Here is a 27589-nt window from a genome sequence, read left to right on the forward strand (position 1 = left end):
AAAACTCCTCAAGTGGAATATTTCGTGTCACATCTGTGAGTGTCCCTCAGCACACAGCTGGCACTGCATATTCTGGGTTCCAGGAGGGCAGGCTCCAAGTGGCACCAGATATGCCCAGGGAACTTGTGGCTGCCTCATCCCTGTAAGTTTTCAAGGCCAGGCTGGGTGGAGCTCTGAGCAACCTGGACTAGTGGAAGATGTCCCTGTCCACAGCAGGGGCTTGGAATGAGATGATCTTTAAGGTCCCTTCCAACCTAAACTGTTCTGACTCTATGAAGCAGAGTATGAAATCCAGACTTCCTTTTAGCACAGAAGACTGAATTCCCCTCCAGGCATCCCTGTATGAGCAGGAGAAGAGAAAAGAAGGAGAGCAGACGGAGTGGGAGGAGGAAGCTCTTTTCAGATGCCTGACTCTCTCAGCTCCCCTCTAGGCTTCTACGTGGCCCTGGTGGTGTCCCGCTGGTGGGCCCAGTACGAGAGCATCCCATGGCCGGACCGGATCATGAACCTGGTGTCCTGCAACGTGGACGGGGAGGACGAGTACGGGAGGCTCCTGCGCCGCACCCTGATGCGCTACAGCAACCTGGTCAGCGTGCTGATCCTGCGCTCCGTCAGCACCGCCGTCTACAAGCGCTTCCCCAGCATGGAGCACGTCGTGAGGGCAGGTCAGTCCTGCTCCTTGCTGCTCCTCTAGGGGCAGGGGGCCTTGGGAAAGGCTCTCTGGAAATGGGGTGGTGCTGCTCCCTCAGGACAGGTGGGGATTTTTTTGAGACGCAAGTGTCCAACCTTAACTGCGGGGCTCCCTCAATCCTCTTGGAAGGTGCTCCTCAAGGTGCAGCAGTTCCCAATCTGCCCGAGTCATCTGGCTTCCCTTAGCAAGCCACAGAGATGTGATATCGTTGGCTTCCTAAAAAGAAAAGGCACTTCAGGGACACAAATTATCCCATTCTCAACAAGCATCTATGAACACCAGGCAGCTGCACCTGCAGCAGTGCTTTATCTCCCCGATGGCTCTGATTTGATGTGCTGCAGACATCCGAAGTGAAATCCCATTATCCCACCTCTGTGACTCAATGTTTTAACAAGGAAACTTGTCCTTCTACATGTCTCCCAAAGTTCTGAGTCTTTCCTGGCATTTTTAAGGAGAGCCAAGGCAACCACCCGAGACTCAGACGTTTTCATTTCGGACCAGATCAGTTCCTTCTGCCTTCTATGTCCATCCCTCTCCTGCTGCTCTTTCCCACCCAGGCCTCATGACACCAGAAGAGCACAAGAAGTTTGAGAGCTTGAATTCCCCCCACAACAAGTTTTGGATCCCATGCGTGTGGTTCTCCAACCTGGCTGTGAAGGCAAGGAATGATGGGAGGATCCGGGACAGTGTGCTGCTCCAAGGCATCCTGAATGTGAGTGACAGAGGGGACAGGCAACTCTTTGAGATTCTGGGGAATGGGAGGCACCTGTGTAGCAGGTCCTTGACACATTCCAAACAGCCAGTGCCAGTGGAGGGCTCTAGGATCCAGATGGAAAGCCACAAGGAAGCATGTGTCTGGAAGAGACAAGGAGAGGTCAAAAACACCCTCAGCAACTGAGGTCCTGTAGAAAACTTTGCTATTAAAAACTCTTTAGATAGTTTTGGGCAACAGGCCATGCTCCACAGGCAAGACCTGGCAACAATCCCTGCCCAGCTGCACAGAAAAAGGCTCTGTAGCAGCTCATCCTTCTTGGTATTCATGTGCAGGGAAAGTCACGTGGTTTCTGTTGCCTGGAGCAGGATTCATCTGCCCACAGAGAGAGAATTCTCCCTCTGGGATACTTATCTATCGACAGGAGAGAGAAATGGATGCTCCTGAGGGCATTCTTTGCCTCACCTGTTGGCCACTCATTTTGTGAGGAGAAACTCTGCTGTGAAGTGAGCTAGGAAGGGATCTTGGGCTCAGGGGGAGACACCCAGGCAGCAGGGAATTCCTCCAGGCTGAGCAATTTCCAGGCTGAGACTGAGCCCTGCATCCAGAGGAGGTATAACCAGAAGGGAAAGGGCTGGAGCAATGGAGGACAGTGGTGCTAGAGAGGCTCCATGTCCCCAGCAAGGAGATGGGAAGTTATCCTGACATGCCATTCCCTTTTCCCTGCTGCAGGAGCTCAACACCCTGCGCAGCCAGTGTGGGAGGCTCTACGGATACGACTGGATCAGCATCCCCCTGGTCTACACCCAGGTGAGAAGGGAATCCCCACACTCATTGCTCCACCACTGCCTGTGCACATCCCCATTGGCACCCACACCTGGAATGGTTTGGGTTGGAAGGGAGCTTAAAGCTCATCCAGGGACACCTTCCACTAGACCAGGCTGCTCCAAACCCTGTCCAACCTGGCCTTGGACACTTCCAGGCATGGGGCAGCCACATCTTCTCTGGAAAACCTATGCCGGGGCCTCACACCCTCTTAGTAAAGAATTCCTTCCTCATATCTAATCTAAGCCTGCCCTCTATCAGTTTAAAACCATTGTTCCTTGTGCTGTCACTATCTGCCTGTGTAAAAAGTCCCTCTCCCTCCTTTCCATAAGCTCCCTCCTTAAGGTACTGGAAGGCCACAGCCTCCCCAAAACCTTCTCATCTCCAGGCTGAACAACCCCAGCTCTCTCAGCCTGTCTTTGTAGAAGTGCTCCATACCTGCCTCACCTATGGAAAATGCAGGATACTCTTGAATCCCTCACCCCCACCTGCATATGTCATCTCTCTTCGTAGGTACCTCAGCACACACCCAGCCCAGCCTCCTTTCCCTAACTCAGACACACCCACCTCTCCAGAAACAACCTCTGTCCAGGGGTAACAAATCCACGTGGAAAACACAGACCCACTCCCTGCACCGCCTTGCAGGGATCACATCCTGGGCAAGATCCCGGGAAGGTTGTGCCAGGTGTGCACTCAGCTGTTTACCAGCCCAGGCAGACACTTTGGCACCACACCTTGCTCCTTTGTCTCCTGCAATCCAGCTGCTCAGATAACAGGGATGCCCTTCACCATGAAACAGGAGCTGCTGCTGCTCCTCCTCTGGCAGCACCAGAGGTTAATGAGGAACACATTGGGAAAGTGTATTCCTGTTTCGAACCCCCTTGTTTGCATCAAGGGACCACGTGAGAACCTTGGTTACTTTTAACTTGAAAAGGGGAAGCTCAGTCCTGTGGTGACAGGGAAAAGTACAAAGCTCAGCATAGCCTGAAATACAGGCAGGAAAATATTAATAAAAGCTCAGCATGAGGAGCAGGAAGGAAGGAGCAAATAGCAATGCCAGGGTTCCCTTCCCGGACTTGGAAGCACTCTGCCAGCACGGACTGAGCCATGAGACAGCTTCCAGCCCATCCAGGATGTCATGTGCTTGCTGCTGCCACTGGCCTGTGACACCTGCACAGATGTCATTCCAGGGACAGCATGGAATGGCACCCAGCGTACGTAAAAGCTGGAGGGAAAAGGGAATGCCTGTAGCTTTCTGCATGGAAATGCATCCTCCTGCAAAAAGCCTGTCAGAACTGAATCCAGGGCTTTCCCGAGGCTACAGAGCCTGCCTTTGGAGCTGTGTGGGGTGGAACTGCAGGGAGATGCTGGGAACTCACGCTGCCCTGGTGTGTCCCTTGGCATCCTTCCCAGGTGGTGACCGTGGCTGTTTACAGCTTCTTCCTGGCCTGTCTGATCGGGAGGCAATTCCTGGATCCAGAGAAAGCATATCCTGGCCATGAGCTGGATCTCTTCGTGCCTGTCTTTACGTTTTTGCAATTCTTCTTCTACGCTGGCTGGTTAAAGGTAAGTCCAAGAAAGCATGGCTGGAGCTGGAATCTGACCCGGCCAAGGGTTCTTCCCAGAGCGAGCTTACCAGGAACTCAGCTGTGTTCTTTGATCTATGGGCAACAACAGTAAGCCAAGAGGGGCTGAGGGAAGTGCCAGGACTTTCTAATTTTCCCAGTGTCTCATTCTGGACACCAGCTGCACTTTTCCTAGGCTTTGATCCTGACTAGAGGGAAAAAAGGAGCTCCTGAAGTTGCAGGAGGGCTGTGTGAGCACAGGGGAGTTATTATAAATTCCAGTGTCTCCCAGCCCCTGGGATGCCTCCACTTTTAACCCACCCCCCCTTTTGGGAGGGAAAACATGGCTTGGAATTCAAGGGACATCACGCCTGACTTCTCCTTGCAGGGAAGGGGGCAGGGATGACAGTGGTGACCTGTGCTGTGTGCTCTCCACATGCAGGTGGCCGAGCAGCTCATCAACCCTTTTGGGGAGGACGACGATGACTTTGAAACCAACTGGCTCATCGACAGGAACCTGCAGGTAAAGGGGGGGAAGGTCCTCCAGGTGAGCCTCACCTGAAGAGGAACACCAAGGCAGGACAGTGACCAAATTCTCCTGCAACACCTCTGCCCCCACCTCCCTGCCTGCGATGGGAGAGATCCCCCCCAATCCACACGAGGGAATTTGGGGCTTCTGGCATATCTTTGTACACAGAGGGTGACTGCAGCTTCGGTCCATGCTCTGGGACATGGGATGGATCCAGGCTGCTCGTTTCAGGCCTCAGCTGCCTTGGAATGACACGTGATTCCTGCCTCTCCTGGGCTTTCCTACCCTGCATCCATCTAAAACTGCCTCATCTGCTTTCTGCCATGCAGTAACTCCACACCTCCAGCCCTTCTGTCCTAGCGAGCCTGTTGCTTTCCTGTCTCCTTCAGCAGCATATTCCTTCCAATTAATCAAATCTCTGCGTGAGAAACAACCCAAGTGACAGGAAACCACAGCAACCCCAGCCACTTGCCTGGGTTCCGTGCTGCACCACTTCCTCCAGCTCTGCGTTCCTTTGTACCCCGGATAACAGGCACGCAAAAAGCTGCTCACCCCGTGTGACATTCCTGCTGTCCTCCACAGGTCTCCCTCATGGCAGTGGATGAGATGCACCAGGATTTACCCATTCTGGAGAAGGATCTGTACTGGAACGAGCCCGATCCCCAGCCACCCTACACCGCAGCCACTGCCGAGTACAAGCGCCCATCCTTCCTGGGCTCCACTTTTGACATCAGGTGAGCGCAGGGACAAAGTGTGGCAACACCTGGATCGGGTCTTGTGCAGGACATTACACTTGAGGAGCTTTTAGGTTTGTCCACAACAAGCCAACATCCTCCATGGAAGAGGATAAATTTGACCTCTCTCCCCCACTCACCTGTGGATGAGCATCCCTCTTTTGGGGGGCTAATGGCAATACAGGGAGAGGCTCGCCACTGGCAGCAGCATTCCCAGTGCTGCCAGCCTCTCCAGATCCCCCCCCACTGTGTGGCTGCGTAACAGCCTGCTTTGCCTTTCCCAGCATGCAGAAGGAAGAGATGGAGTTCCAGCCCCTGGAGCAGATTAAAGAGAACGAGGAGGCCAACCACTCCACTCCCTTGCTGGGACACCTGGGCCGCCTCCTGGGTGTCCAGTCCCCGAGCTTCTCCAGGTCCTCTTCCCGGATGAACCTGCTGCGCCGGCGAGGAGATCCCGCGTCACCCTTCTCCCATTATACCTACCAGGACATGGGGAAGTCTGGAAGCCCTTGTGGCATCAATCAGCCAAGGGGAGACTCCCAGGAGCAGTGGGACAGCGAAGAGGGAAAACTGAGGGAGTTTGATGCCTTCATGTCCACCCCCTTCTATGAGAGGCCTGGGTTCTACAGCGCTCCACAGACACCCATCAGCTCCATCCCCATGATTTTCCCTTCCCGCCGCCAAGGGCGCAAGAAGCCGCCGGCACTCTCCAGCATCGCTGCGTGCTCCACTTCCCTTCGGGATGTCATCGTCAACAGCTCCCCTTCCAGGGCCAGCGATGTGGACAAGAGTCAGAGCTCCCTGGGCTCTGCTGCAAGAGAAACCTTTGTTTGGCCCACGGAGCGGAGCAGAGGTCCTGATTTCATGGCTGTGACAGTAGAAGAAGGAAAGAGCAGCTCCAGGGAAGCTGCCACCACGGGAAGCCCAGGAGCACGGTCCACAGCATCCAACAGCCCAAAATTCCCCTTCCTGGCAGAGTCCCCCGAGCACGAGAAACAAGGCAGCTTCAAGAATCTGAAGAGCTCCAAAGCCTCGCACCCACCCTGGCTAAACCTGGAGAGCACGGCCTCAGCCACTCCCAATTCAGAGCATTCCAGTGCCTTTCACACCCCCAGTAACAAAACCCCCGGAGGCAGCGCCTCCCTCTGCTTCTCCTTCACTCCAGTCACCTCTCCAGCGCTGGAAAGGTCCCACAAGGGGAACCTGGGCCCCGAGGCTCACAGCCTGAGTTTGGAAGATGCAGCCAGTGCTCCAGACCAGCACCCAGAGGTTTCCAGGAACATGAGAGACACTGGGAATGGAAGCACTAACCCCCCAGCTCCAAAAGAGCCCAGGAGAGCAGAGAGTCCATCCCCCAATGACTCTGGAATCTCCCTAGCCGAGGGTGACTACGTGGGGCTGATGGAGGTGATCCTGGAGGCCAGTGAAAGCCCAGGGGAGGAGCAGATGGACCAGTACAGCTAAAGGGGACCCCATGGATCCATGGGATACCTGCCTTATCCTGGCACTCACCCAAACAGAAGTGCTGGACATGCAGCTGGAGCCCGGCCTGGGCTAAAACCAGCACTAAGGACACGCTGCTCCTGGCCTCAGCAGGAACAACTCGTGTTGCAACAAGAACAAAAGCACCAAAAAACCCAATCTGTAGCAAAAGAACAAGACTTTGAGTGTTAAATACTGCAGGTACCAGCCTGACCAGCCAGGTGTAGCCCAGAACAGGAGCACAGGTGATGCAGATATTTCCCCTCCTCATCACAGCAAGAATGAGAACTTGAGCTTCCAAGTCTCAGGCAGGACTTGCACTCCTAACAAGATACTCCAGGGAAAAGTAAGGGACTGAAGCAAGTCCCATCACTTGTGATGCAGACCCACAGTGCTTCTGCCAGTCCTGTCTGGCTGGTGTTTTCCAGTACTGGGAAAGTACTGGAGTAAGGCAGGGTAAGGGCCTACCAGCACAGGCAGCTGCAGCATCTGCCCAGCACATTGCTTCCTTCTGAAATTCCACATCCCCCCTGCCACAGATTTGACAGTGCTCAGAGAAGGATGGACGGCAGCAGACACCACTCAGCTGATTTTTACTGCCCACCCTCAGAAAATAAAAGCAAGGCTCAAGCCCAGGACCTCGGTTTCATTTCCTCATTTTAGTTCCCTGCAAGGAATTTAAAGAAAGCAGAGCTTTTCCTACTTCTGCCTTCAGCAGCAGCTGCAAATCCCCTATGTCACACAACACATTGACTTCCCACTGCCTTCACTACAGCTGCCTGCTCTCCTTCCAAACTCAACAGGAAAAGCCAGCTGGAACCAAGTCACTTTATTGGCTGGAGGGCAGTACATAAAACACGAAGAGAAAGGGGGATATTTGGTACAGAGTATGGAACTGTTTATCTAGGTAGCTGAAGCTGCATGCACGGCTGGACAGTAAGTAGGAGTCCCACTGAAACCCACAGCATGGCTCTTGGCAAGGCTTCAGCTGTCACAGTCCCCGAGGGTGTGCTTGTCGAAGAGATACTCTGCCATGCCGTATTTGGGGGCCCCCATCTTCCGCAGGTTGGTCACATGGTCACCCAGCTCCTTGATGGCTTTCACCTGCTCATCCAGGTAATGGGTCTCAATGAAGTCACACAACTGCAAGGGAGACCAGAGGTTTAAATTCAGGCCTGAAATGCTACCGAGGCTCGCTAGGGAAAGGAAAGGATGCAGGATTTTCAAGCTGAGAGGAAGCAGCATCTAGTTTTGTTTCAGAGCAAGATCAAAGCAAGCCAGGCTTACGTAGGCTCACTCACTCCAGAACCCTGCGGAGCCAGGCAGCTCAGGAAGCCTCTCCTCCTCACTGCAGGAAGCATTAGCCAAGCTCCTGAACAGATTTAGACTCTCCCACTGCACAGCAAACTCACAGCAGTGGGGATTTACACCTCTGGTTTTAAGAAGTCCCTCTAACTTAAGCAGGACAGTCCCAAGAGTGCTTGGATTCTCACACATATTAATAATCTCTTCCTGATACTAAGCAGTCTCAACCCAGCCTTGCCAAAAACTTCCATCTACAAAGAATCCTGTGTTTTCAAACACTGTTCTGAAACATCAGGGCTTTTAATATCCCAAAGCAACTCCAGAATTTTGTGGCAAAAAAGGCTCGTGACAAAAAGCCTTAAAAAGATGGAACGCAACGCCCTCAGAAACAGTCTCCATAGAGACTGCTCACAGACACACTTCAGAGGGAACAAAGCAGGTCCCTGCCACCTTAAAAATCTTCCTGGAAAGACAGCAGTAACCCCACCAAAGGGCTTTGTGAGGGCTGCACCCCTGGTTCACACCTTTTTTCACCTGTAACAGCATCAGGGACACACACAAGTAAAAGACATCCTTGCACAGCCACACTGATCCTCAGCATGCACTTACGTGTGGGTCGTTCTTTTCGGTCGCCAATTTGTGCAGTTCTAGCAGTGACTGGTTCACGTTTTTCTCCAGGTGCAGGGCACACTCCATGGCAGTCAGGCCATTCTCCCAGTCATCACGGTCTGGCTTCTGCAAGGGGAAAGCACAGGACATGTTTTCTGTAAGAACCCACAGACCAGCAGGGTAGAGAGCCTTTAGATCACTCTCAAAGCCTTGTTTTAGACCAAGTTTAGGCACTTATGTGAAGTCAAAAATGTGAAGTGCACCCTGGGAATAGAACTGAGTGAACCCTCAAAGTCCCACTTCTCCAAACACAGCACAGAGCCCTTCTACTGGTAAATTAAATGATGGTGAGGAACCAGTTGTCTTCTGGTTCTGCCCTCAACCCACAGCAAATAAACCAGGGCTCAGCACCCTCTCCTTACACAATAAGTACTTTTTTATTAGTCAACCTGAACAAATCATCAAATTACTACACATCTCAAATGACTGTGCCTCTCCAGTGTCAGCTGCTGCTCTTTCTGTGGAGAACCCAGAGGAAAATTCATCCCTTTCCAGCTGGGGACAGCCCCCAGCTCACCTTGATGTCCTGCAGGAAGATGCGCCCGCCCCTCTGGTTTTGCAGCTTCATCAGCTTCTCAGCGTGCTCCCGCTCCTCGTGGGACTGATGCAGGAAGTACTTGGCAAAGTTTTTCAGGGCCACATCATCCCGGTCAAAATAGTAGGACTGAAAAATAAAGAGTTCACAGGCTCAAAACCCCTGCTTCAGGATGGCTGTGGTCCAAGCCCAGGCCAGCAAGGCAGTGTGGAACAACTCTCCCCTTAGTATGATTCAATTTTTCCAGCAAGGATTAAATTTTAACCTGTATCCCTACCAAGGGCACGAATAAATGGTGTTTGTGTCCTTGGCTCAGCTCTGAAGATACCAACAAAACAAAAACCACCAAAACCTGATGCCCCACAGACACCTCTTCTGAGCACCACGAAATGGCAGCCTTGAAAAGCCTTTATCAAGGAGAAATCTTCCCCTTGTTTGCCCGAGCTTGTTTACAATGATCACATTGCAAGTCAGGGTCATGCCCTGCAACACCAGGTAAGGGTAAGCCAAGAACTTTTAGGTACTTAGCAATAAAGCTCTCTTGCTTCCCTAGGCTTTCCAGGGATTAGACTAAGGAATACACTTTCTACTTCTGGGGGGAAAGAAAAATGTCACATTTAAAACACAAGAGATAAATGGAACTAAAATATGAATTCAACAGCAAATACTTTTCTGAAAACCAAAAAAACCCCTGTAACAGCACTTAGAAGCCATCACACAGCTTGTTTATTCCTTGGTAAGAGCCATTACCAGGATTCAATGGTAAGTTCTGTATCAACTGCCAGTTATTTACCAACCTTCTACAGAATTCTCTGCTCTTAACCCAGCGGCCTGGAGGTTCAAGGCAAGACACTGGTGCTTGTGTACCACTATCACCCACCAACACAAGCTCAAAACAGGGCTCAGAAACAAATTAACACAGAAAAAAAAGCTGCAGAATTCGTGCCACAACACAGCACAGTGTCACTAGGAAGTTTCAGTGTCTCAGCGCGCCCACAGCACCAGGATTGCTGCACAGAGGTCAGGGGACGGCTAAAACGGGCGCCTCGGGCCAAAGAAGACATGTAAACACAGGGCCCAAGGAAACCGTGGATTCCTACCGATTCCTGGAGGAAAACCCGTGCCTGGGAGGAGAGCACTCCTGCGGGAAAGGTGCCAAGCGCCTCGTTCGGCGCCTCCCGCTACCCAGCCCGGCCCCAAGGGCAGAGCCGCCGGCAAGGCGCTGAGCGGGGCTGATAACGGGGCCGCCAAGGGCAACGGCCGCGGGCCCGCGGAGCAGGCGAGATAAAAGGCCTCACTACACCCAGGGGACGGCCCCGCCGGGCCTGGAAGCGGCGGGGGGAGGAGGAGGTGGAGAAAAAGGAGGAGGAGGAGCTGGGCCCGCAGGCACCGCCCGGCACCCAGGAACCCCCCGCCGGGGCCAGGCCCTCGTGCAGCCCCTTTATCCCTCGCAGGGCCCTTCCCTCACCCCGCCGCGCCCGCTGCCCTCACCATGCTGAGGTACACGTAGGACGCGTAGAGCTCCAGGTTAATCTGGCGGTTGACGGCGGCCTCGCAGTCCTGGTGGTAGTTCTGGCGCACCTGAGAGGGGGGCGCTGCCATGGCTGGGGTGCTCCGGTGGATGTTGCGGTGACCGTGCGGGCGGTGGTGATGGAGGGGGCAGCGGGCCCGAGCGCGGCCGGTTCCGTCCAAGCACTGTTGACGCAGGAACCCGCTTCGCTCCGCCGCTGACGCGCTCTGAGGGCCACCCGCCTGCCGACGTCCCTTTTATAGCGGCGCGCGCCAGGCCACGCCCCACGGCGGGGCGGGGCATCCCGGCGCCCTTCTGCTGGCCCGGCGTGACTCAGCACCCGCCAGGCCACGCCCGCCGGGGGGCCGGGCCCGCGCGCCCCCGTTTCCCGCCGCGCCGCGCGCCGTCCCTCAGGGAATGGCCCACCTTGGAAAATCCCCCCAGAAGTCACCAAATCCGGCCATTTCCCCTCAAGCGCTCTGCCGAGCCCGCCGCCAAAGCGTGTCCGACATCCTGCATACTACACCCCCTTCCGGGGACTGCCCCCGGCGGTCTGTGCCGATGCCTGACCGCGCTCTCCGTGAGAGGAAAAAGTTGCTAAAATCCAAGTCAAATCCAAAAAAAAAGAAGGCCAACCGTCAAAAACTGAGCTTGTTGGTAATGAGATGACTGTTTCGGCTGGTTTTAGTGCTATCCCCGTCGCTCAGTGTGTGCCATCATTTATTTTCAATAAACATCGGGTTCTTCAGTCAGGCAGTTCAGTCATGGGTTTACAACAAGCTCTGGAGTCTTCATTTCTGCTTTCCTAAGTTTTAACCAAATTACAAGGGACTAGAAACTGCTTAAACTGAGATCATCCCATAGCACTGAACTCCCCAATCTTGGCTTTTCCCAAGCCTATGTTCAATCCTGGTTTTCCCAAGCCAATGTTCCTGCTGAAATCCATCAGAAATACAATTTACTGAGCCTGTAAACTGAGAAGAAATATTTTTTCCTCTACGTAATGAGCCTGTAAACTCAGATGAAATATTTTTTCCTGTATGTTTTGAGACCGTAAACTCAGATTAATTTTTTTTTTCCTCTCACCAGTTCTTTGTACACATTTTTACCTGATCTTTGACCCTTCCCGGCACTGTGGGATGTCCCACGCGTGACTGCACAAGTGCCTGTGTGTGGGTAAAGGGCAGCACCAAGAGCACTTTTCCAGACACTCCAAATGCCCTGAGGGAACAGGGAGCCTCGGCCTCCCTTTGTTTCAGGGTTTTCTGCTGCTCCTGTCGGTTAACCATCACAAGTAATTAAGATCTGTAAGATAACGTGGGTCATACCTATGCTTCAGCAGGCTGCCAGGTACATTTCAAATCTCCTGTTCTCCTCCCACATAAATGCTTATGTAAAAAAAAAAAAAAAAAAAAAAAAAAAAAAAAAAAAAAAGTGGTAGCTGCTGGGCAGACTCTTTTTTAAATTTTTTTTTTCTTTATTAGCGTGTTCACAGTGGAGTGTCTTCACAACAGGAACATCAAACGAAGCTCCATAATTGCAAAGTTTGCAATAGGAATATTTCCTCTGCAGCTCGGACAGTCTATGTCACCCATGATTGCATGTCAGTAGGATTAGGGAAGTCCCAAATTCTGCTTTTTGGAGTTGCACAATGCACATTGTGTTCGATGACAGCAGATTTACGTGGGCAGCAGAGGGAACACGGGGTTGCACAGCCGTGGGGGTCATGTCTTGGTGACCAAGGTGAAGAATTCACCACTCTGCTCTCATACGGGATTAGGTTCAGCCATTCCCAGATCTTTCCTGTCTCAAATTACTGTTTTAATTTCGAATTTACTTCATGTCAATTCCTCATGGCTCGGTTCTGGCGTCCTTTTATCTTGTGCTGCTCTTCATGAAAATGCATTTAAAATAAAATCCCTGAATGGTTTGGGTTGGAAGAGACCTTAAACATCATCTCATTCCAACCCCTGCCAGGGGCAGGGACACCTTCCACTATCCCAGGTTGCTCCAAGCCCCGTCCAGCCTGGCCTTGGACACTGCCAGGGATCCAGGGGCAGCCACAGCTTCGCTGGGCACCCTGTGCCAGGGCCTGCCCACCCTCACAGGGAAGGATTCCTTCCTAAATGTGAATGTCACTTGATGGAAAGCCCAGCCTGAGTAAGGTGATGCTTTTAGCAGGCATCTTCCCAGGAATGCCTGTAAAGTTCTTTAGGAAAAATTCTTTATACTGTTTAGGAAGAAATTCTTCTCTTATTTTAGTACCTTTTTATCCCCCAACATTCCCAGCTGCCTGGGGCCTGCCCCATCCTCTCGGTGGTGGCCTGTGTGGATTTTGAATTCATGTCCCTCTCAGCTGCTTTCTTGGGCTGAAGTAGAGGCATGTTCATGCTGCCCACAGGCAAAATCAGTGTATTGTCTGCCTACACAAGCTTGAAATTGTTGAAGACAACCCCTGTTTTCCCTTGGATGATATCCCATCAGGAACAATGGAGCAAGCTCTCTTGTTGTTTACAGCTTAGCTACTGTATACAGGGCACAGACCCCAGAATCTGCCAATTTAGGGATAGTAAAGCTGAGCTTTAAGCATGCAAAAATAATCAGAGCTTCTTTGGTGAGTGTCTGCATATGATATAGAAGGTTATTAGGTCAGAGATCAAGATATACCCAAAGGGAAAGTTTCCATGACTCCTAAAGTCCCACTTTAATATCATTTATCCTGATTCTACCTGTGCCCTTCTGGTGCATGACCCTTCCAAATGGGCAGAAAACCGGACTCCTAAACAAATGCTGGACAGTATTTGCCCAAAGTAAATTCTGAGACAGATTTTTGCTGATACAGTCCCTGAGCAAAAACCTTGGCATGTGGTTTAGGCATCCAGTTAGACCTTCAGCAAGAGGGCTGCCTTGGTGTGAGCAGAGAGAGAGCCAGAATGCCCAGGAATGCACAAATTTCATTTCTCACCTGTAGAAATGGTTCACCTCTAGCTTTAAAACGCTTGATTTTGCCATGCTGGTTCAATGGCCAGAATAATAACAGATCCCAGTTAAAAATCAACAACTGTTCCAATTCCAGTAAGCAAGAAAGTGCTGAATATGCCTCAAATGTAAAATCAACAAAAATACAGTAACCTTTTTTTGCACACCGCCCCCCCCCCAAAAAAAAAAAAAAAAAAAAAAAAAAGCTCAAAGTCCTGTAAATAAGAGAAATTGCATCCAGTCAAATATTTGTTATGGAGAACCTCGACTCCATCCACAACCCTCCATGTCATTCGGCTTCCAGGCTTTATGTAAACACAAAAGCAACTCTAAACTTGGCTCCAAGGTTGATCATGTGTCTGGAAATTTGACACTGGTCTCAACTGCGAGTTTTGAAAGCTGTTTACTAGAAACATCTGGGCTCCACTTGCTCCGGGAGCTTAACCGAAAACTCCTTCTTATAGCTCCTTGGGCAAAACACTCGGTGCAAACTTTTCAGTTTGTTTCTTTTAGGTGCCCGAATTTTTCCATTTTGATTTAGGCAGCAAGTTTCCACTGGGTACTTTAGAGCACAGAATGCAAATGACTGGGGTACACAGAGCTGCTGGTTCCTGGAAACACTCTCTAAAGGGAGACAGACAAAGGATGTTTGGAGTTCTGCCGGGAAATTTGCTTTGGAGACTGAACACAAAGCTGTTTTAATACAGGAAAAAAGTCCCAAACACAGAATAATCTGTATGAGCTTGTACTACAGGATTTTGTAGACCAGGAATACAAAACCCTCTTTAGACAGACAAACTTTTTTTAAGTTGTGATACAGGATTTTTTCTCTCTGGAGTATTTTTACACACAGTCTAAACAAAATGCTGTAGGACATTGCAATTCCCTAGTTTGCCCAGATTACTCTTCAATTTATTTTTATTTCTTTTACAAGCCTTGTAAAAATACACTTAGAGCCAAGAGAGTGAGGAAGAACAATGTTAATAACACAGCAATTCTGTCGGCATGGGCACAAGCAGGATCTGGTGAATTTACTTGGATGCATCACCCTTTTTTAAAACTAATTTCCAGACTGGCTCCATTATCTGTGAGGGAAAAGCTCCAGCCCTGCTTCCAAAGGCAGCCTGTGCCCCCGATGCACGGACAGGAGCTTTCACAACAGAGATTTGCCAAGCTGCAAAAGCCACAATAAGTTTGATGTTGACATTTCAGCACAGGCCACAATCCACAACATTTGCTCTACTGTCATGATCCTCCCATGGTGCCATCCACGCTTTTGCCCCCCTTCTCAGATTTACAGTGTGTTAAAAACAAGGGGGTGGGGATCGTTCCTGTCCCCTGTTTCTGTTGTATTGAACTTTTTCTTCAAATACTGTACAAAAATTGCAAATAGACCACCCATCTACAGTCAACAAGTACGGGGAAATTTCTCAATACACCACAAAAATCACCTCCTTCCTAGCGTGAAATCCCCTGGAAAACACTGGTGAGTGTTCAAGCCCTCATGGATCACCAGGCAGCTTTCAATTCTGGATGCACGGGTGAAATGTTGTTTTCTAAAGAGGTTTTACTTGGGAATCAAAGAGACAAACAGGTTTGTCCCCCCCTGAGGCCATCAGGTAATTTTGTGAGGATGCACAAAGGTGTTCCTTGGATTTAGTGCAGTTTGAGCAGACACTAAAACTCCCAGAGGAGGCTGCTTTTATACTCAGCCACCCAAAAAGGGACGAGCAGCAAACGCTTTCAAGCATGAGGAGAAGAAACAAGCTTTTACAAGGAGCTGGCAGTTAAAGGACATGCAGCAGCCTGATAAAACACCACAAAAACAAGCAGTGGCCCATGGCTGATCTCTGTCGGGCAGGATGGGCGGAGGGGCACCCCCAAACTGCTGAGCAGGTCTCTCCAGGAACTCATTTCATGGCTTATTCAGAGGAAGTGAAGGGATTAAATTGATGTGAGGGATGTTCTCAGCAGAGGTGAGGCACAGGGAGAGGTTTCTCTGGGAAAAGCTGGTTCCTGCTGTGCTGTGTTGTGAAAACACCCCTGTGGTTCATGCAGAGGTGCAGCCACAACTCCACAGGTTCCACACCCCTGTCCACCTTTCCTGCTGGGTGTAACTTCCTCCTAAGCCACGCTCAGGCCTTTGGCATCAAGGTAAAAATACTGAAAAGCTGCTCAAGGGGCTCAAGTTGGGCCTAATCCTCTGTGTGCTGCTTGTGGAGCAGCCAGGCAGTGCTGAAGTGTGGAGTGTTGTCCCTGCAGAGTCACCTCTGGATGAGCTGGACACAACTCCTTCCTCAAGGCAGGGAAGCAACCCAGTGGTGCTTTCCCTGCACACTGAACAAACTGGGGGGGAGGGCACAGAGAGAGAAATAAAACAGGGAAAATTGTCTCTGTTGGGGCAAGAAGTGGCTGCGACACCCATAAATATGGGGACCACGATGAAGTCGTTGTGTTTGGCTCAGCAGATGTTGGGCCATGCCCACAGATATCAGCGTTCCAGCAGGCAATAAAGCAGTGACACAGAGGCCACCCAGTCGGTGGGACAGGGAGATAACAGGGAAGGGCAGCCACGGGAACCCCTCAGCAATCACATGTGGCTGTTTCAGATGCTCTGCTGGGCTGGGCAGAACCCTCAACCCCGGGCAGACCACCTTGGCTATCCGGGCTTGTGGTCAGTGTCCTGAGAAGATGCTCCCATGAAAAGCTGTGGAGGCAAAGCCCTCAGACTCCCCTCAGACAGCAGCCAGAGGAATGCTCTGCCTGGCCTAAGGAATCTTCCACCCAGTTGCTCTATGAGTAGCTTGCCCAGTCATGCATGACCACAAACCTGTCTAAATAGGCAGCGATGACCAAGACTGAAACTCAAATCAGGAACTTTCCGGTCTGACAAGTTAAAAAAAAAAAAGATTTCCACTCCACACTTACTTAGCACAGGCCAGGCCCTTCCTTGCCCGGTGTTTCGTGCTCTTGGTTCCTTCCAAAAGCCTCTGAGAAGGGACACAACCCACACCGGGCTCGGAGCAAGGCAGCTGAAATAATCCCACAGCCAAAAAGGGGAGACTGCATTCCTCACACAAACACCCTCACACCTCATTTGTCTCTTTTCCCTGTCTCCAGCCACCCCGCTGACCCCCTAGTGTGTCTCTGCAGGCAATGAACGTGGCAGAAAACAGCATTTTTGGCCAGTTTCTAGGGCTTGCCTGGCCACTGGATGGGTCTGAAAGCTCCAGAGTCACAAGGAGCTCAGTGACTTGAGGGCAAAGCGTGATCACAGAGAATTTGGCCAAGATGCCAAGACCCTGAGGAGCAGGGAGGATGTTCAGTCAGGCCCAGAAGGGAACAGTTCTCTGACAAAGCATTTCTCCAGTCAGGAGGTGCAGGTTGAGCAATGGGCTGACACCAGCTGAAACAACAGCCTGGGAGGGAGGAGCGGGATGCAAAACCACGAGGATATCTCTTGAGGTCAGCAAGGAAAACAGAGTTTCTTACTGGGAAGAAAAAAGAAGCCAGAATTGCAGCATTGTTACTTAACCCAGGAAACTTTGTTCAACCAAGACCAGCAGGCTCAGCATGACCACACAAAAAATGCTACCAGGCTTTTATTGGAATTCCTGAGTGCCTGCACGCCTGCCTCAGCCAGGTTTAACTAGCAGTGGACTCTGCCTGGAAAAGGTAATTCTGACTTTATTTCCTGCCTGTGTTTATTCTCATCTACTCTGGAGTCACCCAAGGCAATTCCCACTTTATTCCCTGCCCGTGTTTATTCTCAGGTACTCTGGAGTCACCCAAGGCAATTCCCACTTTATTCCCCCCCTGTGTTTATTCTCAGGTACTCTGGAATCACCCAAGGCAATTCCCACTTCATCCCCCCCCCCCGTGTTTATTCTCAGGTACTCTGGAATCACCCAAGGCAATTCCCACTTCATCCCCCCCCTGTGTTTATTCTCAGGTACTCTGGAATCACCCAAGGCAATTCCCACTTTATTCCCCCCCTGTGTTTATTCTCAGGTACTCTGGAGTCACCCAAGGCAATTCCCACTTTATCCCCCCCCCTGTGTTTATTCTCAGGTACTCTGGAATCACCCAAGGAAATTCCCACTTTATTCCCCCCCTGTGTTTATTCTCATCTACTCTGGAGTCACCAGGCTGTACTTCCCTCCACATAAATATAAGCATTTCAAGAGGAACAGTGAGGTTGTCAGCCTGGGAAAGGAGAGAACATCCACTTCCAGACTTTTCTGCTGGAAATCCTTCTCCTTCAAATTGCCAGCCTTGCTGTGGTGAAAAATTTTGTCACCACAAAATTCCGCAGGTGGGAAGGGTTCAATCCCTTCTTGCTGTGTTCCAGAGGCCAGGAAAGCAGCTCAGTCCAGGAGCAGTTCCAAAACTTATTTCAACCTAAACTGCCCCAGAGTCACAGAACACAGCCACACACAGTGACAAGGATGGGAACACAGCTGGGAATTGCAGAGACTGGAAAAGGAGGAGGAAGGGGACTGAGAATCTGTGTTTTTACAGCCACATCTAGCGTGAGAGTGCACAGAAGAGGCCGAGGAATAGGAAGAGAAAGTGACACCACCATTACTTTAGATTGGCTGGAAACTTTCTCTTCTTGTTGCGGGTCCTTCAGAAGTGGCTTTTTCCAGAAGTAAAACTTTTTTCCAGACAGTTCTACCCCTTTCCCTGGATGACCCTCGGCCCTAACCAGACAGATGTCTCTGTTTCAGGCAGTTCCTGCATTCCTATCAGGTGCGAGGATCAGGATTGAGCAACAGCACCTCCAAAAGCAACCAAACCTCGAGGGCGAGGAATTGGGAAGTGAGTGGGATCTCTTCCCAACCATCACATGACTTTTATTCATGCTCCTCCTTGAGAATGAGGTAACATTCCATTTTCAGACAATGTGCTTTGCCTGATTATCTACAATAACCAGACTAAGATAATCCATTTTAAAAACATCCTTTTTTCACCTGCAAAAACTTGTGTTATACCATAAATCAGGGAATAAATGAAAGGTTAATTAGGCGTGATTTCAGTTCAGTTGCTCTGTGAGGGATGCTGTCCTTTACAGCTCTCTCCATGAAGATTCCGGGAACTTTGTTAACATTCCCATCGTGTTCCAGCACTAAGATTACGGTCAACAAGCAGCACACTGAGAGGCTGGTCACAACTCCCAGCACGCTTCCAAGTGACACTTCCACCTCACCTGCCTGCCTGAGGCTGCCTGGAAAGGGGGGAATCTTCCTGCTGTGTCCCATAGCTCCTCAGGCTCACTGTGATCTGGGAGGGGAAGGGAAAGGAAGGGGAGAGGGGAGGATAAAAACCAAGAGAAATAGAGATGCAAGGGAAAATCCCGGGCCTGGGCTGTCAGGAGACAGGCAGAGAGCTGGAAGAGGGGTGGAGGGAGAAAGGAAAGGCATCTGGAGCCATTTACCTTTTACAGCCTTTTCCAAGACAGGGAACATCAGAACAGGGAAGGGGAGGGAAAGGGAGGGAAGGGAGAAGGGAAGGGAGAAGGGAGAAGAGAAGAAGGGAGGGAAAGAGACGGAAGAAGAGGGAAGGGGAAAGGGAGAGGAGAAAAGGAAGAGAAGGGGAGAGGGAAGGAAACCCTCAGCAGCACGTCGCCCCGTTCCCAGCCACCAGACTCAGCACGGCCTCCCTCCAGGCAGCCTGGGCGAGGCCCGTGGTACCGGACGGCTGTGGAGCGGGGGGCAGCCGGGTTGTCCGCGGTTATCCCGGTTTATTCCGGTTTGTCCCGAGTTATCCCTGTTTGTCCCGGAGGGTCCCGGTCCGGCCGAGCCACGTGGGGGCGCCCGCCCTGCGCGCTCCGTGCGCCGCTGCCCCGGGGCACGCTGGGAGTTGTAGTCCCCGCCGCGCGGCGGAACGGCGGGGCGGTGCTCAGCAGCGGCCTCTCCGCGCTTTGGCGGAGGCTGCTCCAGCACTGTTGTTTCCTCACGGACACTCGGGGACCTGGAGGGTGTTTTCCGCCATCCCGCAACGCTGCCGAGATGCAGCGCTGCGGGGATCGGGCATCGGTGTCGCGGGGGATGACGTCACGGGAGGCGCGGGCGGGTGTCATGGCCGTGGGGCGCTGTTCCTTTCCAAGCCCCCTGAGGCGGGGGAATGAGGGAGGGCGGTGCCCTGGGCTGTGTAAAGAGGAGGGCACATTGAAATAATCTCAGTGGAACCTGTGCCAAACGCAGGATGTTGCAAGAGAAGCGTCAAATTGCGTCTTCAGTTTTATAAGGAACAGGCACACACACAACATTTGCTTCCTCTGAGAATTCACCGTTTCCAGCGTTGTAAAAAATCCTGATTATCAACAGAATCACAGACTGGTTTGGGTCGGAAGGGACCTTAAAGACCATCACATTCCATGGGAGGAGACGCTTTCCACTATCCCAGGTTGCTCCGAGCCCCGTCCAACCTGGCCTGGAACACTTCCAGGGATGGGGCAGCCACAGCTTCTCTGGGGAAATCCATTCCAGTGCCTCGTTACCCTCACAGGGAATAATTTCTTCCCAATATCCCATCTAAACCCACACTCTGCCAATTTAAAATCACTCCCTCTCGTCCTGTCACTCGAGGCCCTTGTCCAAAATCCATTTCCAGCTCTCCCTGAGCCCCTTTGAATGGAAGGGGCTCTAAGGTTTCCCTGGAGCCTTTCCTTCTCCAGGCTGGACATTCCCAGCTCTCCCAGTTTGTCAGTTGTGGGTTCTTTGGATATGTGAGAGAAAAGAAAAAGAAGCCCAGGGCAAGCCAAACTCGATATCAATGTGTGTGTTTTGTAACACTGCCAGCCCCATAACCACCAACAAGCATTTCATAACAAAATTAAGCAGAAAGAAAAACCTAATTTATGTTGTGGGAAGGGGAACAAGGGCTTGTGGTCTAGAGGCAAAAAGAGATAATGGGAGAATATATGAAAGTGGTGAAATTGTCAAGAAAGCAGGATGAGAACAGGCCTGAAAGATGACTGGTGAGAGCAGAACAGGCCATAAAAATATGATAAAATATATAAAAATTATAATCCTTTCTCTGTAGAGGGCATGGCAGAGCTGGCTGCCAAACAAGGGGAGTATTTTCCCTGTACAAAAGCTTTTAGTTTTCCAAGTTTAAAATTAAATGCCGCATCTGATTCTGGGATTTCTCACAAATATTTTGTGCGTTTACTTTCCTGAGGCTGATTAATTCTTAAGCAGCTGATGAAAAGCAAGCCATGAACATTGCTTTTAAACATTCAACCCCCAAATATCTTTAGATTTTCCAAGCAATTTCCCTCACGCTTCTTTTTTACCGGAAACTTGAATTTGAATTGGGCTCAGTCTGCTTAAAAAAGGAATTCTGGGCATTAATTTAACCTTCCAAGAAAAAGCACATAATTTAACCCTAACTTTGCAAAAGTTAATACACATTTCTGCTGATGCCAAGATAAATTCTCAGCAGGGCAGACAAAGGAAGCCTGGATGAGCAGCATAAATTCCAAAATTTTAGGTAGTTACCCCTGAGTGAGATAATACAAATCTGACTAAAATGGGATTAATAAACAACCAGATTTTTACCACCCCCAAAGGGTTAAATTTCTTCCCAATATCCAATCTAATCCTTCCCTCCTTGAGCTTAAAGTCGTTTAAAGCCAAGTGTTTAAAGCATGGCCACAGAGAGGACAAAGTCTCTTCACAAGGAGCCTTGATTCTATGAATCCATCTTTTGTATAAGAATTAAAAAATATGGAGGAAAGGGAGGAGAAAGTAGCACTGACACACCGAATGCACCTTTTTTTGATTCCCAAAGTCTTGGGAATTTTAAAGCCAGAACCGTAGCCCAACCTGAATTTCAGAAGTGGGTGCTAATTTTAGAGGAGAAAAAGAAATAATTCACAACCTCTTTTATGTTGCATATTTTCATATCTGGCAGCATCATACAAAACAAAAAAAAACCAAAAAGAGAGGGGAAAATCTTCCCTGGTTTCGTTGCAAGTAAAACAATCCACACATTAATAGTATAGTTGGATTTTTCTTAAGGAAAAAAATAGCTTTTTTTTTGGAGGCACATCAAGAATTTCAGGAATTCTTTCTATTTAGGAATAGATAAATAAAAATGTTCCCTCACTATTTACATGAGATTAGCCAAACAATAGGTGAAATCTGATTTTCAGTGGCAAAAGCAAGGTGTGAATGCACAGAGGATCACTCACCTGGGAATTTCAGTGGTACAAGGTATTTTGCCTCGATTTATTTAATGCTGTCTGTACTCCCACCCCCCGTTCCAACAGGGCAGCTCCACTTCTAGGAATATGAGAGGAGCTCTGTGGTGGTGAGCCAGTCCAGGGGTATTGATTTCTGAGAGCAGCCAAAAATAGACACTCAGGGAAAGAGGATCAGAAATGGGGTGAGTGTATTACGATCCTTCCCTGCTAAATTTTTCCAGTGCTGCCAAAGAAAATCACAGCTGTCTCTTTCTAGTGTTAGAGGCTACTGGGGATGAGGAAAATGAAAGAGGATGTCTCGCTTTTGAGGAATATTTAGGGATTAGCACCTGCATCCAGGAAGGGGTTACAGCTGATGATAAAGAGTGAACCTCTAATGGACACTTCCCACCAGACCAGGTTGCTCCATGTCCCATCCAGCCTGGCCTGGAACACTTCCAGGGATGAGGCAGCCACAGCTTCTCTGGGAAGGAAGGAGAAAAGAAGGAACATATTCCTCGCTAAGTTTCCCAAGAACTCTATCCCAGCTTTTGCTGTGAGCATTGTTTTGTCCACTGGCAGCAAACAGCTCCTTACAGCGGCTGTTTTTGGGAACACAAGCTCTGGTGGGTGGAGAGGGAGGGAACTGTAGCAGAATTAGACTTGATAATCCAACTTTTCCACTTTCACAAGCCAGGAGAGGCATCAACATCTCCCATCTGGACGCACTTTGGGAATCAGGCTCTAGTTTGGTACCTTGGAATTCAGATGCCTCTTTTAAAAGGCATCCAGGGCTTGGAATTGCACACAAGCTGACACCCATCTTTAGGCATCTGTCTGCCCAGCTGCATTTAGATTCCATCACCTCTGGAAAGAGGAGAGTTCTTCAGTCCTGCAGGGAGCAGCCACCCAAGGCCCTTCATCTTAACAAGCCCTTTTGGGCATCCTGAGGAAGCCTCTAATGGTCTTAAAACCTTCTTAGGAAGCTCCTGGTAGACCTCCCTCATCCTTCTAACAAGCCCCAGGGGTCGGCTTCACAGGCACTGAGGAGAGGGAAACTTTCCTCCTTGTTAAAGGAAATGAAAACTTCCAAAGCAGTTCAGTTTGTCACAACTTCTCCACACCTCAGTTGGAGAGTTCATGGCTTGGCCAACACCTCTCCAGTCCTCCACTTGGTTGGTGCAGAAGTTATGGCAGGAGTTTGAAGGATAATTGATCCTTCATCATTATCCTTCACCAGCAGCACCAGCAGCTGCCCCTGGGCAACAACTTGTGGCTGGCAGAAGTCCCTCAGAACCTTGTGGAAGTGCCTGGGACATCTCAAGGGGGCCATCAACAGGCATGGCCGGTGATGACCAGATTCCAGGGGTTCTAGTCAGGAGTAAAGTTGTGGCTAAAGACAAATCCAACTGCTGTGCCCTGGCTGTGCTGCTGTTCAGAGCCCTGGAAGAGCTGGAACAAGGATTTTTTTTTGGCAGATGAAATGCTTCATAAATATCCTGCTCCCAGTTGCAATCTCGCTCCCACTGACGATTTTTCCTGCATTTCAGACACCTTAAGGCTACAATTGATACAAGGTCTCATCAGAAAATGAAAGCATTTAAAAATCCAGAGACACTTGTAGTTAAATAATAGAGATTTTATTAAACGTATCCAATCAGAAATTTTTGGGGTCAACCAAGTGAGGATAATCTCAGCATTTTTGCAGGATGACTTATTATTTCTCTACAGAGAAGAGAGGTGGTGAAGAGACAGGTGAGCTGCAGGAAGCAGCATCACCTCTCTTTCCATTAGGATTTGATGCAGCAAGGAGGGAAAAATGGGAAAAAGAAAAAACGTAGTGGCAAACATGGCTCCAGAGATGGAACTCTGGAGATTCCAGCAAACATCAGACACTCAGCAAGGAGAGGGAGAGAGGAGAGAGATTTCAGGGCTGATCCATAAAACATAATTTAATATATTTGGAGTTTAATTTTGAAAGGGATATAAACTGCTTTAGTACGGTGTATCTAAGTGTGCCTGAGTACCAATTCCCAGAATTCCTGCCCTAAAAGATGCATCCAACACCTGCCTGCTCTCACCTAAGATTCCTCAGTGCTCAGTGGAGAACAGCATTCCCAGATGGACTTTTCTCCTCCTGTGAAAATGGCCCAAAGCTGTGCCATGCAATTCTGGAAGTGCACAGCTCTCCCTTCTAACTGCAGAGGGAGCCAAGAGAAGGAGTTTTCAGCCCAGAGAAAGAGTTTTCAGCCCAGAAAAAACGAATTTGGGTTCCAGCATCTAATTTTCAGATGTCTGAAAGTTAGAGAAGATCAGTCACAAGCTGCAGTTTCTACCCAGCTGATTGTGGAGACTGGGCGAGGTTTTCTTCCCTCGTTAAAGCACTTCTCACCCGGCTGATCACTCTTCTGAGGGCACGTTTCACCTCTTTGTTCCTCAGGCTGTAGATGATGGGATTTAGGAGCGGGGTGAGCATTCCATAGAGCATGGAAACGACCCTGTCCCGAGGCGGGGAATAGGTGAAGGAAGGGCGGACGTAGGTGCAGATGGTGGTCCCGTAGAAAAGGCAGACTACGGTCAGGTGAGAACCACAGGTGGAGAAAGCCTTTTGCCAGATCCCGGGGGAGTTCCTGGACAGGATTTCCAGGAGGATATAGATGTAAGAGACCACAGTGACCACACAGGCGCTGCTCCCCAGCACCCCGGCCACCACCAGGATCACCAACTCCCTGCTGCGGGTAGATGAGCAGGAGAGGGCCAGCACGGGAGGAATGTCACAGTAATACTGCTGGATTTTGTTAGGACCACAAAAAGAGAGCGTGAAAACCAGAGAGGTATGCAGCAGGGAGTTCAAAAGACCTACTGCCCAGGTGCCCACGGCCAGCTGAGCGCAGAGCTTTGTGCTCACAATGCTCGGGTACCTCAGGGGGTGGCACACGGCCATGTAGCGGTCGTAGGCCATCACGGTCAGGAGGAAAATCTCCGTGCCCACCACAGCAATGAGGAAAAAGTGCTGGAGCAGGCAGCCAGAGAAGGAAATCTCTTTGTGCTCCAGCAGCAAGGCTCCCAGCATCTTGGGCACGGTGATGGTGGGGCATAAGAGATCCAGCAGGGATAAGTTGCTGAGGAAGAAGTACATGGGGCTGTGCAGGTGGGAGTTGGTGCTAATGGCGACGAGGAGCGTGATGTTGCCTGCCATGGTGGCCAAATAAATGAGCAGAAACAGCACAAAGAGAAGCAAATGGATTTCAGGAGCATCAGAGAGGCCCACGAAAACAAATTCAGATACCGTTGAGAGGTTGACCTTCTGCATCTTATCTCTCGTTGTGGGAATGAGGCAGAGGTTTCCCTGGAATAAAGAAGGTGTAACTTAATCACAATTTCACCCCCATTCTAAAGACTGTGAGGGGTTTTTTTTGTCCCTTTTGAAGTTCAAAACCATTTCCAAGCCACGCTCAAAATCTAAATTTTACCCACATATCCCTAATACAAAAGGCAAAATGTAGGTATTAAACTTCCCAGGGATTAATTGAAAATGTTACTTTTTGCAAGTTGCCACCTCAGACTGAAGAGCTGAAAGTTGAAGTTACCTTCCCTGTGGTGTCCAGCTTGAGACACAGCCCCAGGCAAAACAACAGGGCTTTGAAAGTTTTCTGAGCAAGGGGAATGGGGCAGAATTCCTTTCAACATAAATTATTTAGTATTAAGAATATCACTAAAAGAGTCTAGATTAGTAACTGAAGCTAAAACTTATTTTTAAAGGGAGTGATGCTGCCAAAGAAGAATTAAATCCCTGGTAATCAGCGGACAGATGCATTTTGGGGGTGTTTTTTCAGTTTTTGGATGGGGCTTGGAGCAACCTGGTCTAGTGGAAGGTGTCCCTGCCCATGGCAGGGGGTTGGAAGGAGCTGAGCTTTAAGGTTCCTTCCAACCCAAACCATTCTATGATTCTATCATAAAAAAAGAAAATGATATAATTTGGTATTCAGTAAGTGACTTCTCACTTTTTTCTGTAAATTTTACTCCATATTAGTATTAGTACTTTTAGCTTCTATCTGGACTTTCCTTCATCCCTTTTCCCCAATTCAAAGAAGTCCAAACTTGGGATTAAAGGATCTTTCCATTTACCCTTCATTACGCCCTGGAATGTAGCTCAGTGTTTACAGTAAGGATTTACATACCAGCCCTACAGGGAGGGAAGACAAAGTTCAGTCCAAATGGCTCCTTTTTGGGAGACTCTGGGATTGATTTTGAGATGGTAGGAATATTGTACCAGGCTCTTATTTGTAAGAGGTGCAGAGATAAATAGATTGATGAAATATTTTTCATCTGAGCCAGGCTCCTCTGTGGTCTCATGTTCTCCCAGAAACTTGAGAGGAAGCAAAGTCAGGTCTTAAACTACATAAGAAATATTTAACTCAGCTGAAATAAAAGGGACATCACTTGTTCATAAAATGGGGAGCTCATTCAGGTGAAATAGCACAGCAACAACACAGAAATACTCACTGCTACACAGAATTAATTACAGATGATTTATAGTTGTCTGTATCTCCAGGGAACAAAATAATCCTTTTTCTTCTTTCTACATGTGACATAAAAATGATTTCACTCTTAAGGAAGAGACGAATCTCAATACAGCAGCGTTGCAATATTCACACCAGCACTGGCACAAGGGCTGGCTTGGCTGCAGGAGTAGACACCTCTCTTCTTTAATGAGGTTTTATAAATATGAGGGAGTGTCTGGGGACGAGCGTCTCTGAAGCTTTTTTGGATGTTCCCTTAATTGCATGTATGAGGGGTTTTTCAGAATCTTGCCAAAGGGGGCTGGAAATCGAAGGAACCAAAATTACCAGCACTACTTTGAAGAGGCAACAAAAATTCCCCTCTGGTTCCATTAAGCATCCACATGTGATTTATGGGAGTGCCGCTTCCCATGTGATGTCCAGGACTGGGAACAGGCCTGTTCCTATTCCAGCACTACCTGACCATAAATTCTGCACTGTTCACATGGATGACTCTGGCTGTCAATCATTCTTCCAGCCTGTTTGCTGTGCTTGCAGGGTGTGACTCCTGGAAAATTAAGGATTCTGCGTCTTACATGGGCAAACACTGGTAAGACAAGAGGAAATGGTTTTAAACTAAAAGATGAGGGATTGAGATTGGATATGATGAAGAAATTCTTCCCTGTGAGGGTAGGGAGGCCCTGGCACAGTTTCCCAGAGAAGCTGTGGCTGCCCCATCCCTGGCAGTGTCCAAGGCCAGGCTGGATGGGGCTTGGGGCACCCTGGGCCAGTGGAAGATGTCCCTGCCCACAACAGGGGTGGAACAAGATGAACTTTAAGGTCCATTCCAACTCAAACCATTCCAGGACTCTATAAACTGGGATTCCCCAAAGGTCACACAGCACAGGCCTATCCTGCCACGGGAACGCAGAGCTGTGGCTGGAATAAATCCCCATGGTCCAGTCCTTTCCCTGTTGTGCTGCAGTTAGCCCAAGGACCATGAAGCATCACTCTTCCCTTACAATAAGGAATAAGGAATTTTGCAATAAGGAATTTTGTAATAAACCTAGATGCCAGAAAGAGATACGACAGAGACCCATCCCTCACCTCTCCCTTCTGACCTGAACCATTCTGTGATTCTGTTCTTCTCATAAATCTAAAGTGCTTCTTTTGGGGTGGGATGCACTGGCCCCATCAAGGTGCCAGTCACCCAGGACTGGTTTTGGGCTGTTGGCTCTCAACCCTACATCTAAGTTATGTATTTGCAGGGATAATCTTAGCAGGGTTATTTGAAGTAGAAACACAGAATAGACTTTGAGATAAGTGTTCTGCCTCGGGGTAAATAAATAAAAATTATGTT

General features: G+C 49.6%; 3 protein-coding genes across 6 annotated transcripts in view; 1 reads left to right on the plus strand and 2 right to left on the minus strand.

Moving 5' to 3' along the window:
• Nucleotides 1-7176, plus strand: part of BEST1 (bestrophin 1) — a 10226-nt gene extending 3050 nt beyond the window's left edge. For 3 of the 4 annotated variants that reach the window (XM_019293703.3, XM_010412580.4, XM_019293702.3), the window contains 7 exons: nucleotides 432-665; nucleotides 1249-1403; nucleotides 2136-2213; nucleotides 3642-3794; nucleotides 4236-4316; nucleotides 4905-5056; nucleotides 5341-7176. In XM_019293703.3, the coding sequence (XP_019149248.2) occupies nucleotides 432-665; nucleotides 1249-1403; nucleotides 2136-2213; nucleotides 3642-3794; nucleotides 4236-4316; nucleotides 4905-5056; nucleotides 5341-6520 (2033 nt within the window). In that variant the 3' untranslated portion in view covers nucleotides 6521-7176. Of the gene's footprint in view, nucleotides 1-420; nucleotides 666-1248; nucleotides 1404-2135; nucleotides 2214-3641; nucleotides 3795-4235; nucleotides 4317-4904; nucleotides 5057-5340 lie in introns of all 4 variants that reach the window. The other variant, XM_019293705.3, reaches the window with a different exon arrangement.
• A 176-nt stretch (nucleotides 7177-7352) lies between these two features.
• FTH1 (ferritin heavy chain 1) lies at nucleotides 7353-10794 on the minus strand. The gene is made up of 4 exons (XM_039552082.1): nucleotides 10539-10794; nucleotides 9030-9176; nucleotides 8453-8578; nucleotides 7353-7681 (listed from the first exon to the last, which is right to left on the minus strand). Exons 1-4 carry the CDS (start codon nucleotides 10647-10649, stop codon nucleotides 7523-7525), a joined length of 543 nt encoding a protein of 180 aa, XP_039408016.1. The 5' UTR covers nucleotides 10650-10794; the 3' UTR covers nucleotides 7353-7522.
• A 13265-nt stretch (nucleotides 10795-24059) lies between these two features.
• On the minus strand, nucleotides 24060-25040 carry LOC104697643 (olfactory receptor 1019-like). Its single transcript, XM_020583502.2, has one exon. It carries the CDS (start codon nucleotides 25038-25040, stop codon nucleotides 24060-24062), a length of 981 nt encoding a protein of 326 aa, XP_020439091.2.
• Nucleotides 25041-27589: the final 2549 nt, after the last annotated feature.

Source organism: Corvus cornix, chromosome 5 (genome assembly GCF_000738735.6).
Source record: "Corvus cornix cornix isolate S_Up_H32 chromosome 5, ASM73873v5, whole genome shotgun sequence".
NCBI lineage: Eukaryota > Metazoa > Chordata > Aves > Passeriformes > Corvidae > Corvus > Corvus cornix.

What these genes read in the sequence shown, in the direction of transcription:
- FTH1 (XM_039552082.1), bottom strand. Translation starts at nt 10,649, where the DNA reads ATGGCAGCGCCCCCCTCTCAGGTGCGCCAGAACTACCACCAGGACTGC. An exon ending in CCTACGTGTACCTCAGCATG is followed by an intron (nt 9,177 to 10,538) that starts GTGAGGGCAGCG and finishes TTTATTTTTCAG; the next exon opens with TCCTACTATTTTGACCGGGA. An exon ending in TCTTCCTGCAGGACATCAAG is followed by an intron (nt 8,579 to 9,029) that starts GTGAGCTGGGGG and finishes TTCCCCTTGCAG; the next exon opens with AAGCCAGACCGTGATGACTG.
- LOC104697643 (XM_020583502.2), bottom strand. Translation starts at nt 25,040, where the DNA reads ATGCAGAAGGTCAACCTCTCAACGGTATCTGAATTTGTTTTCGTGGGC.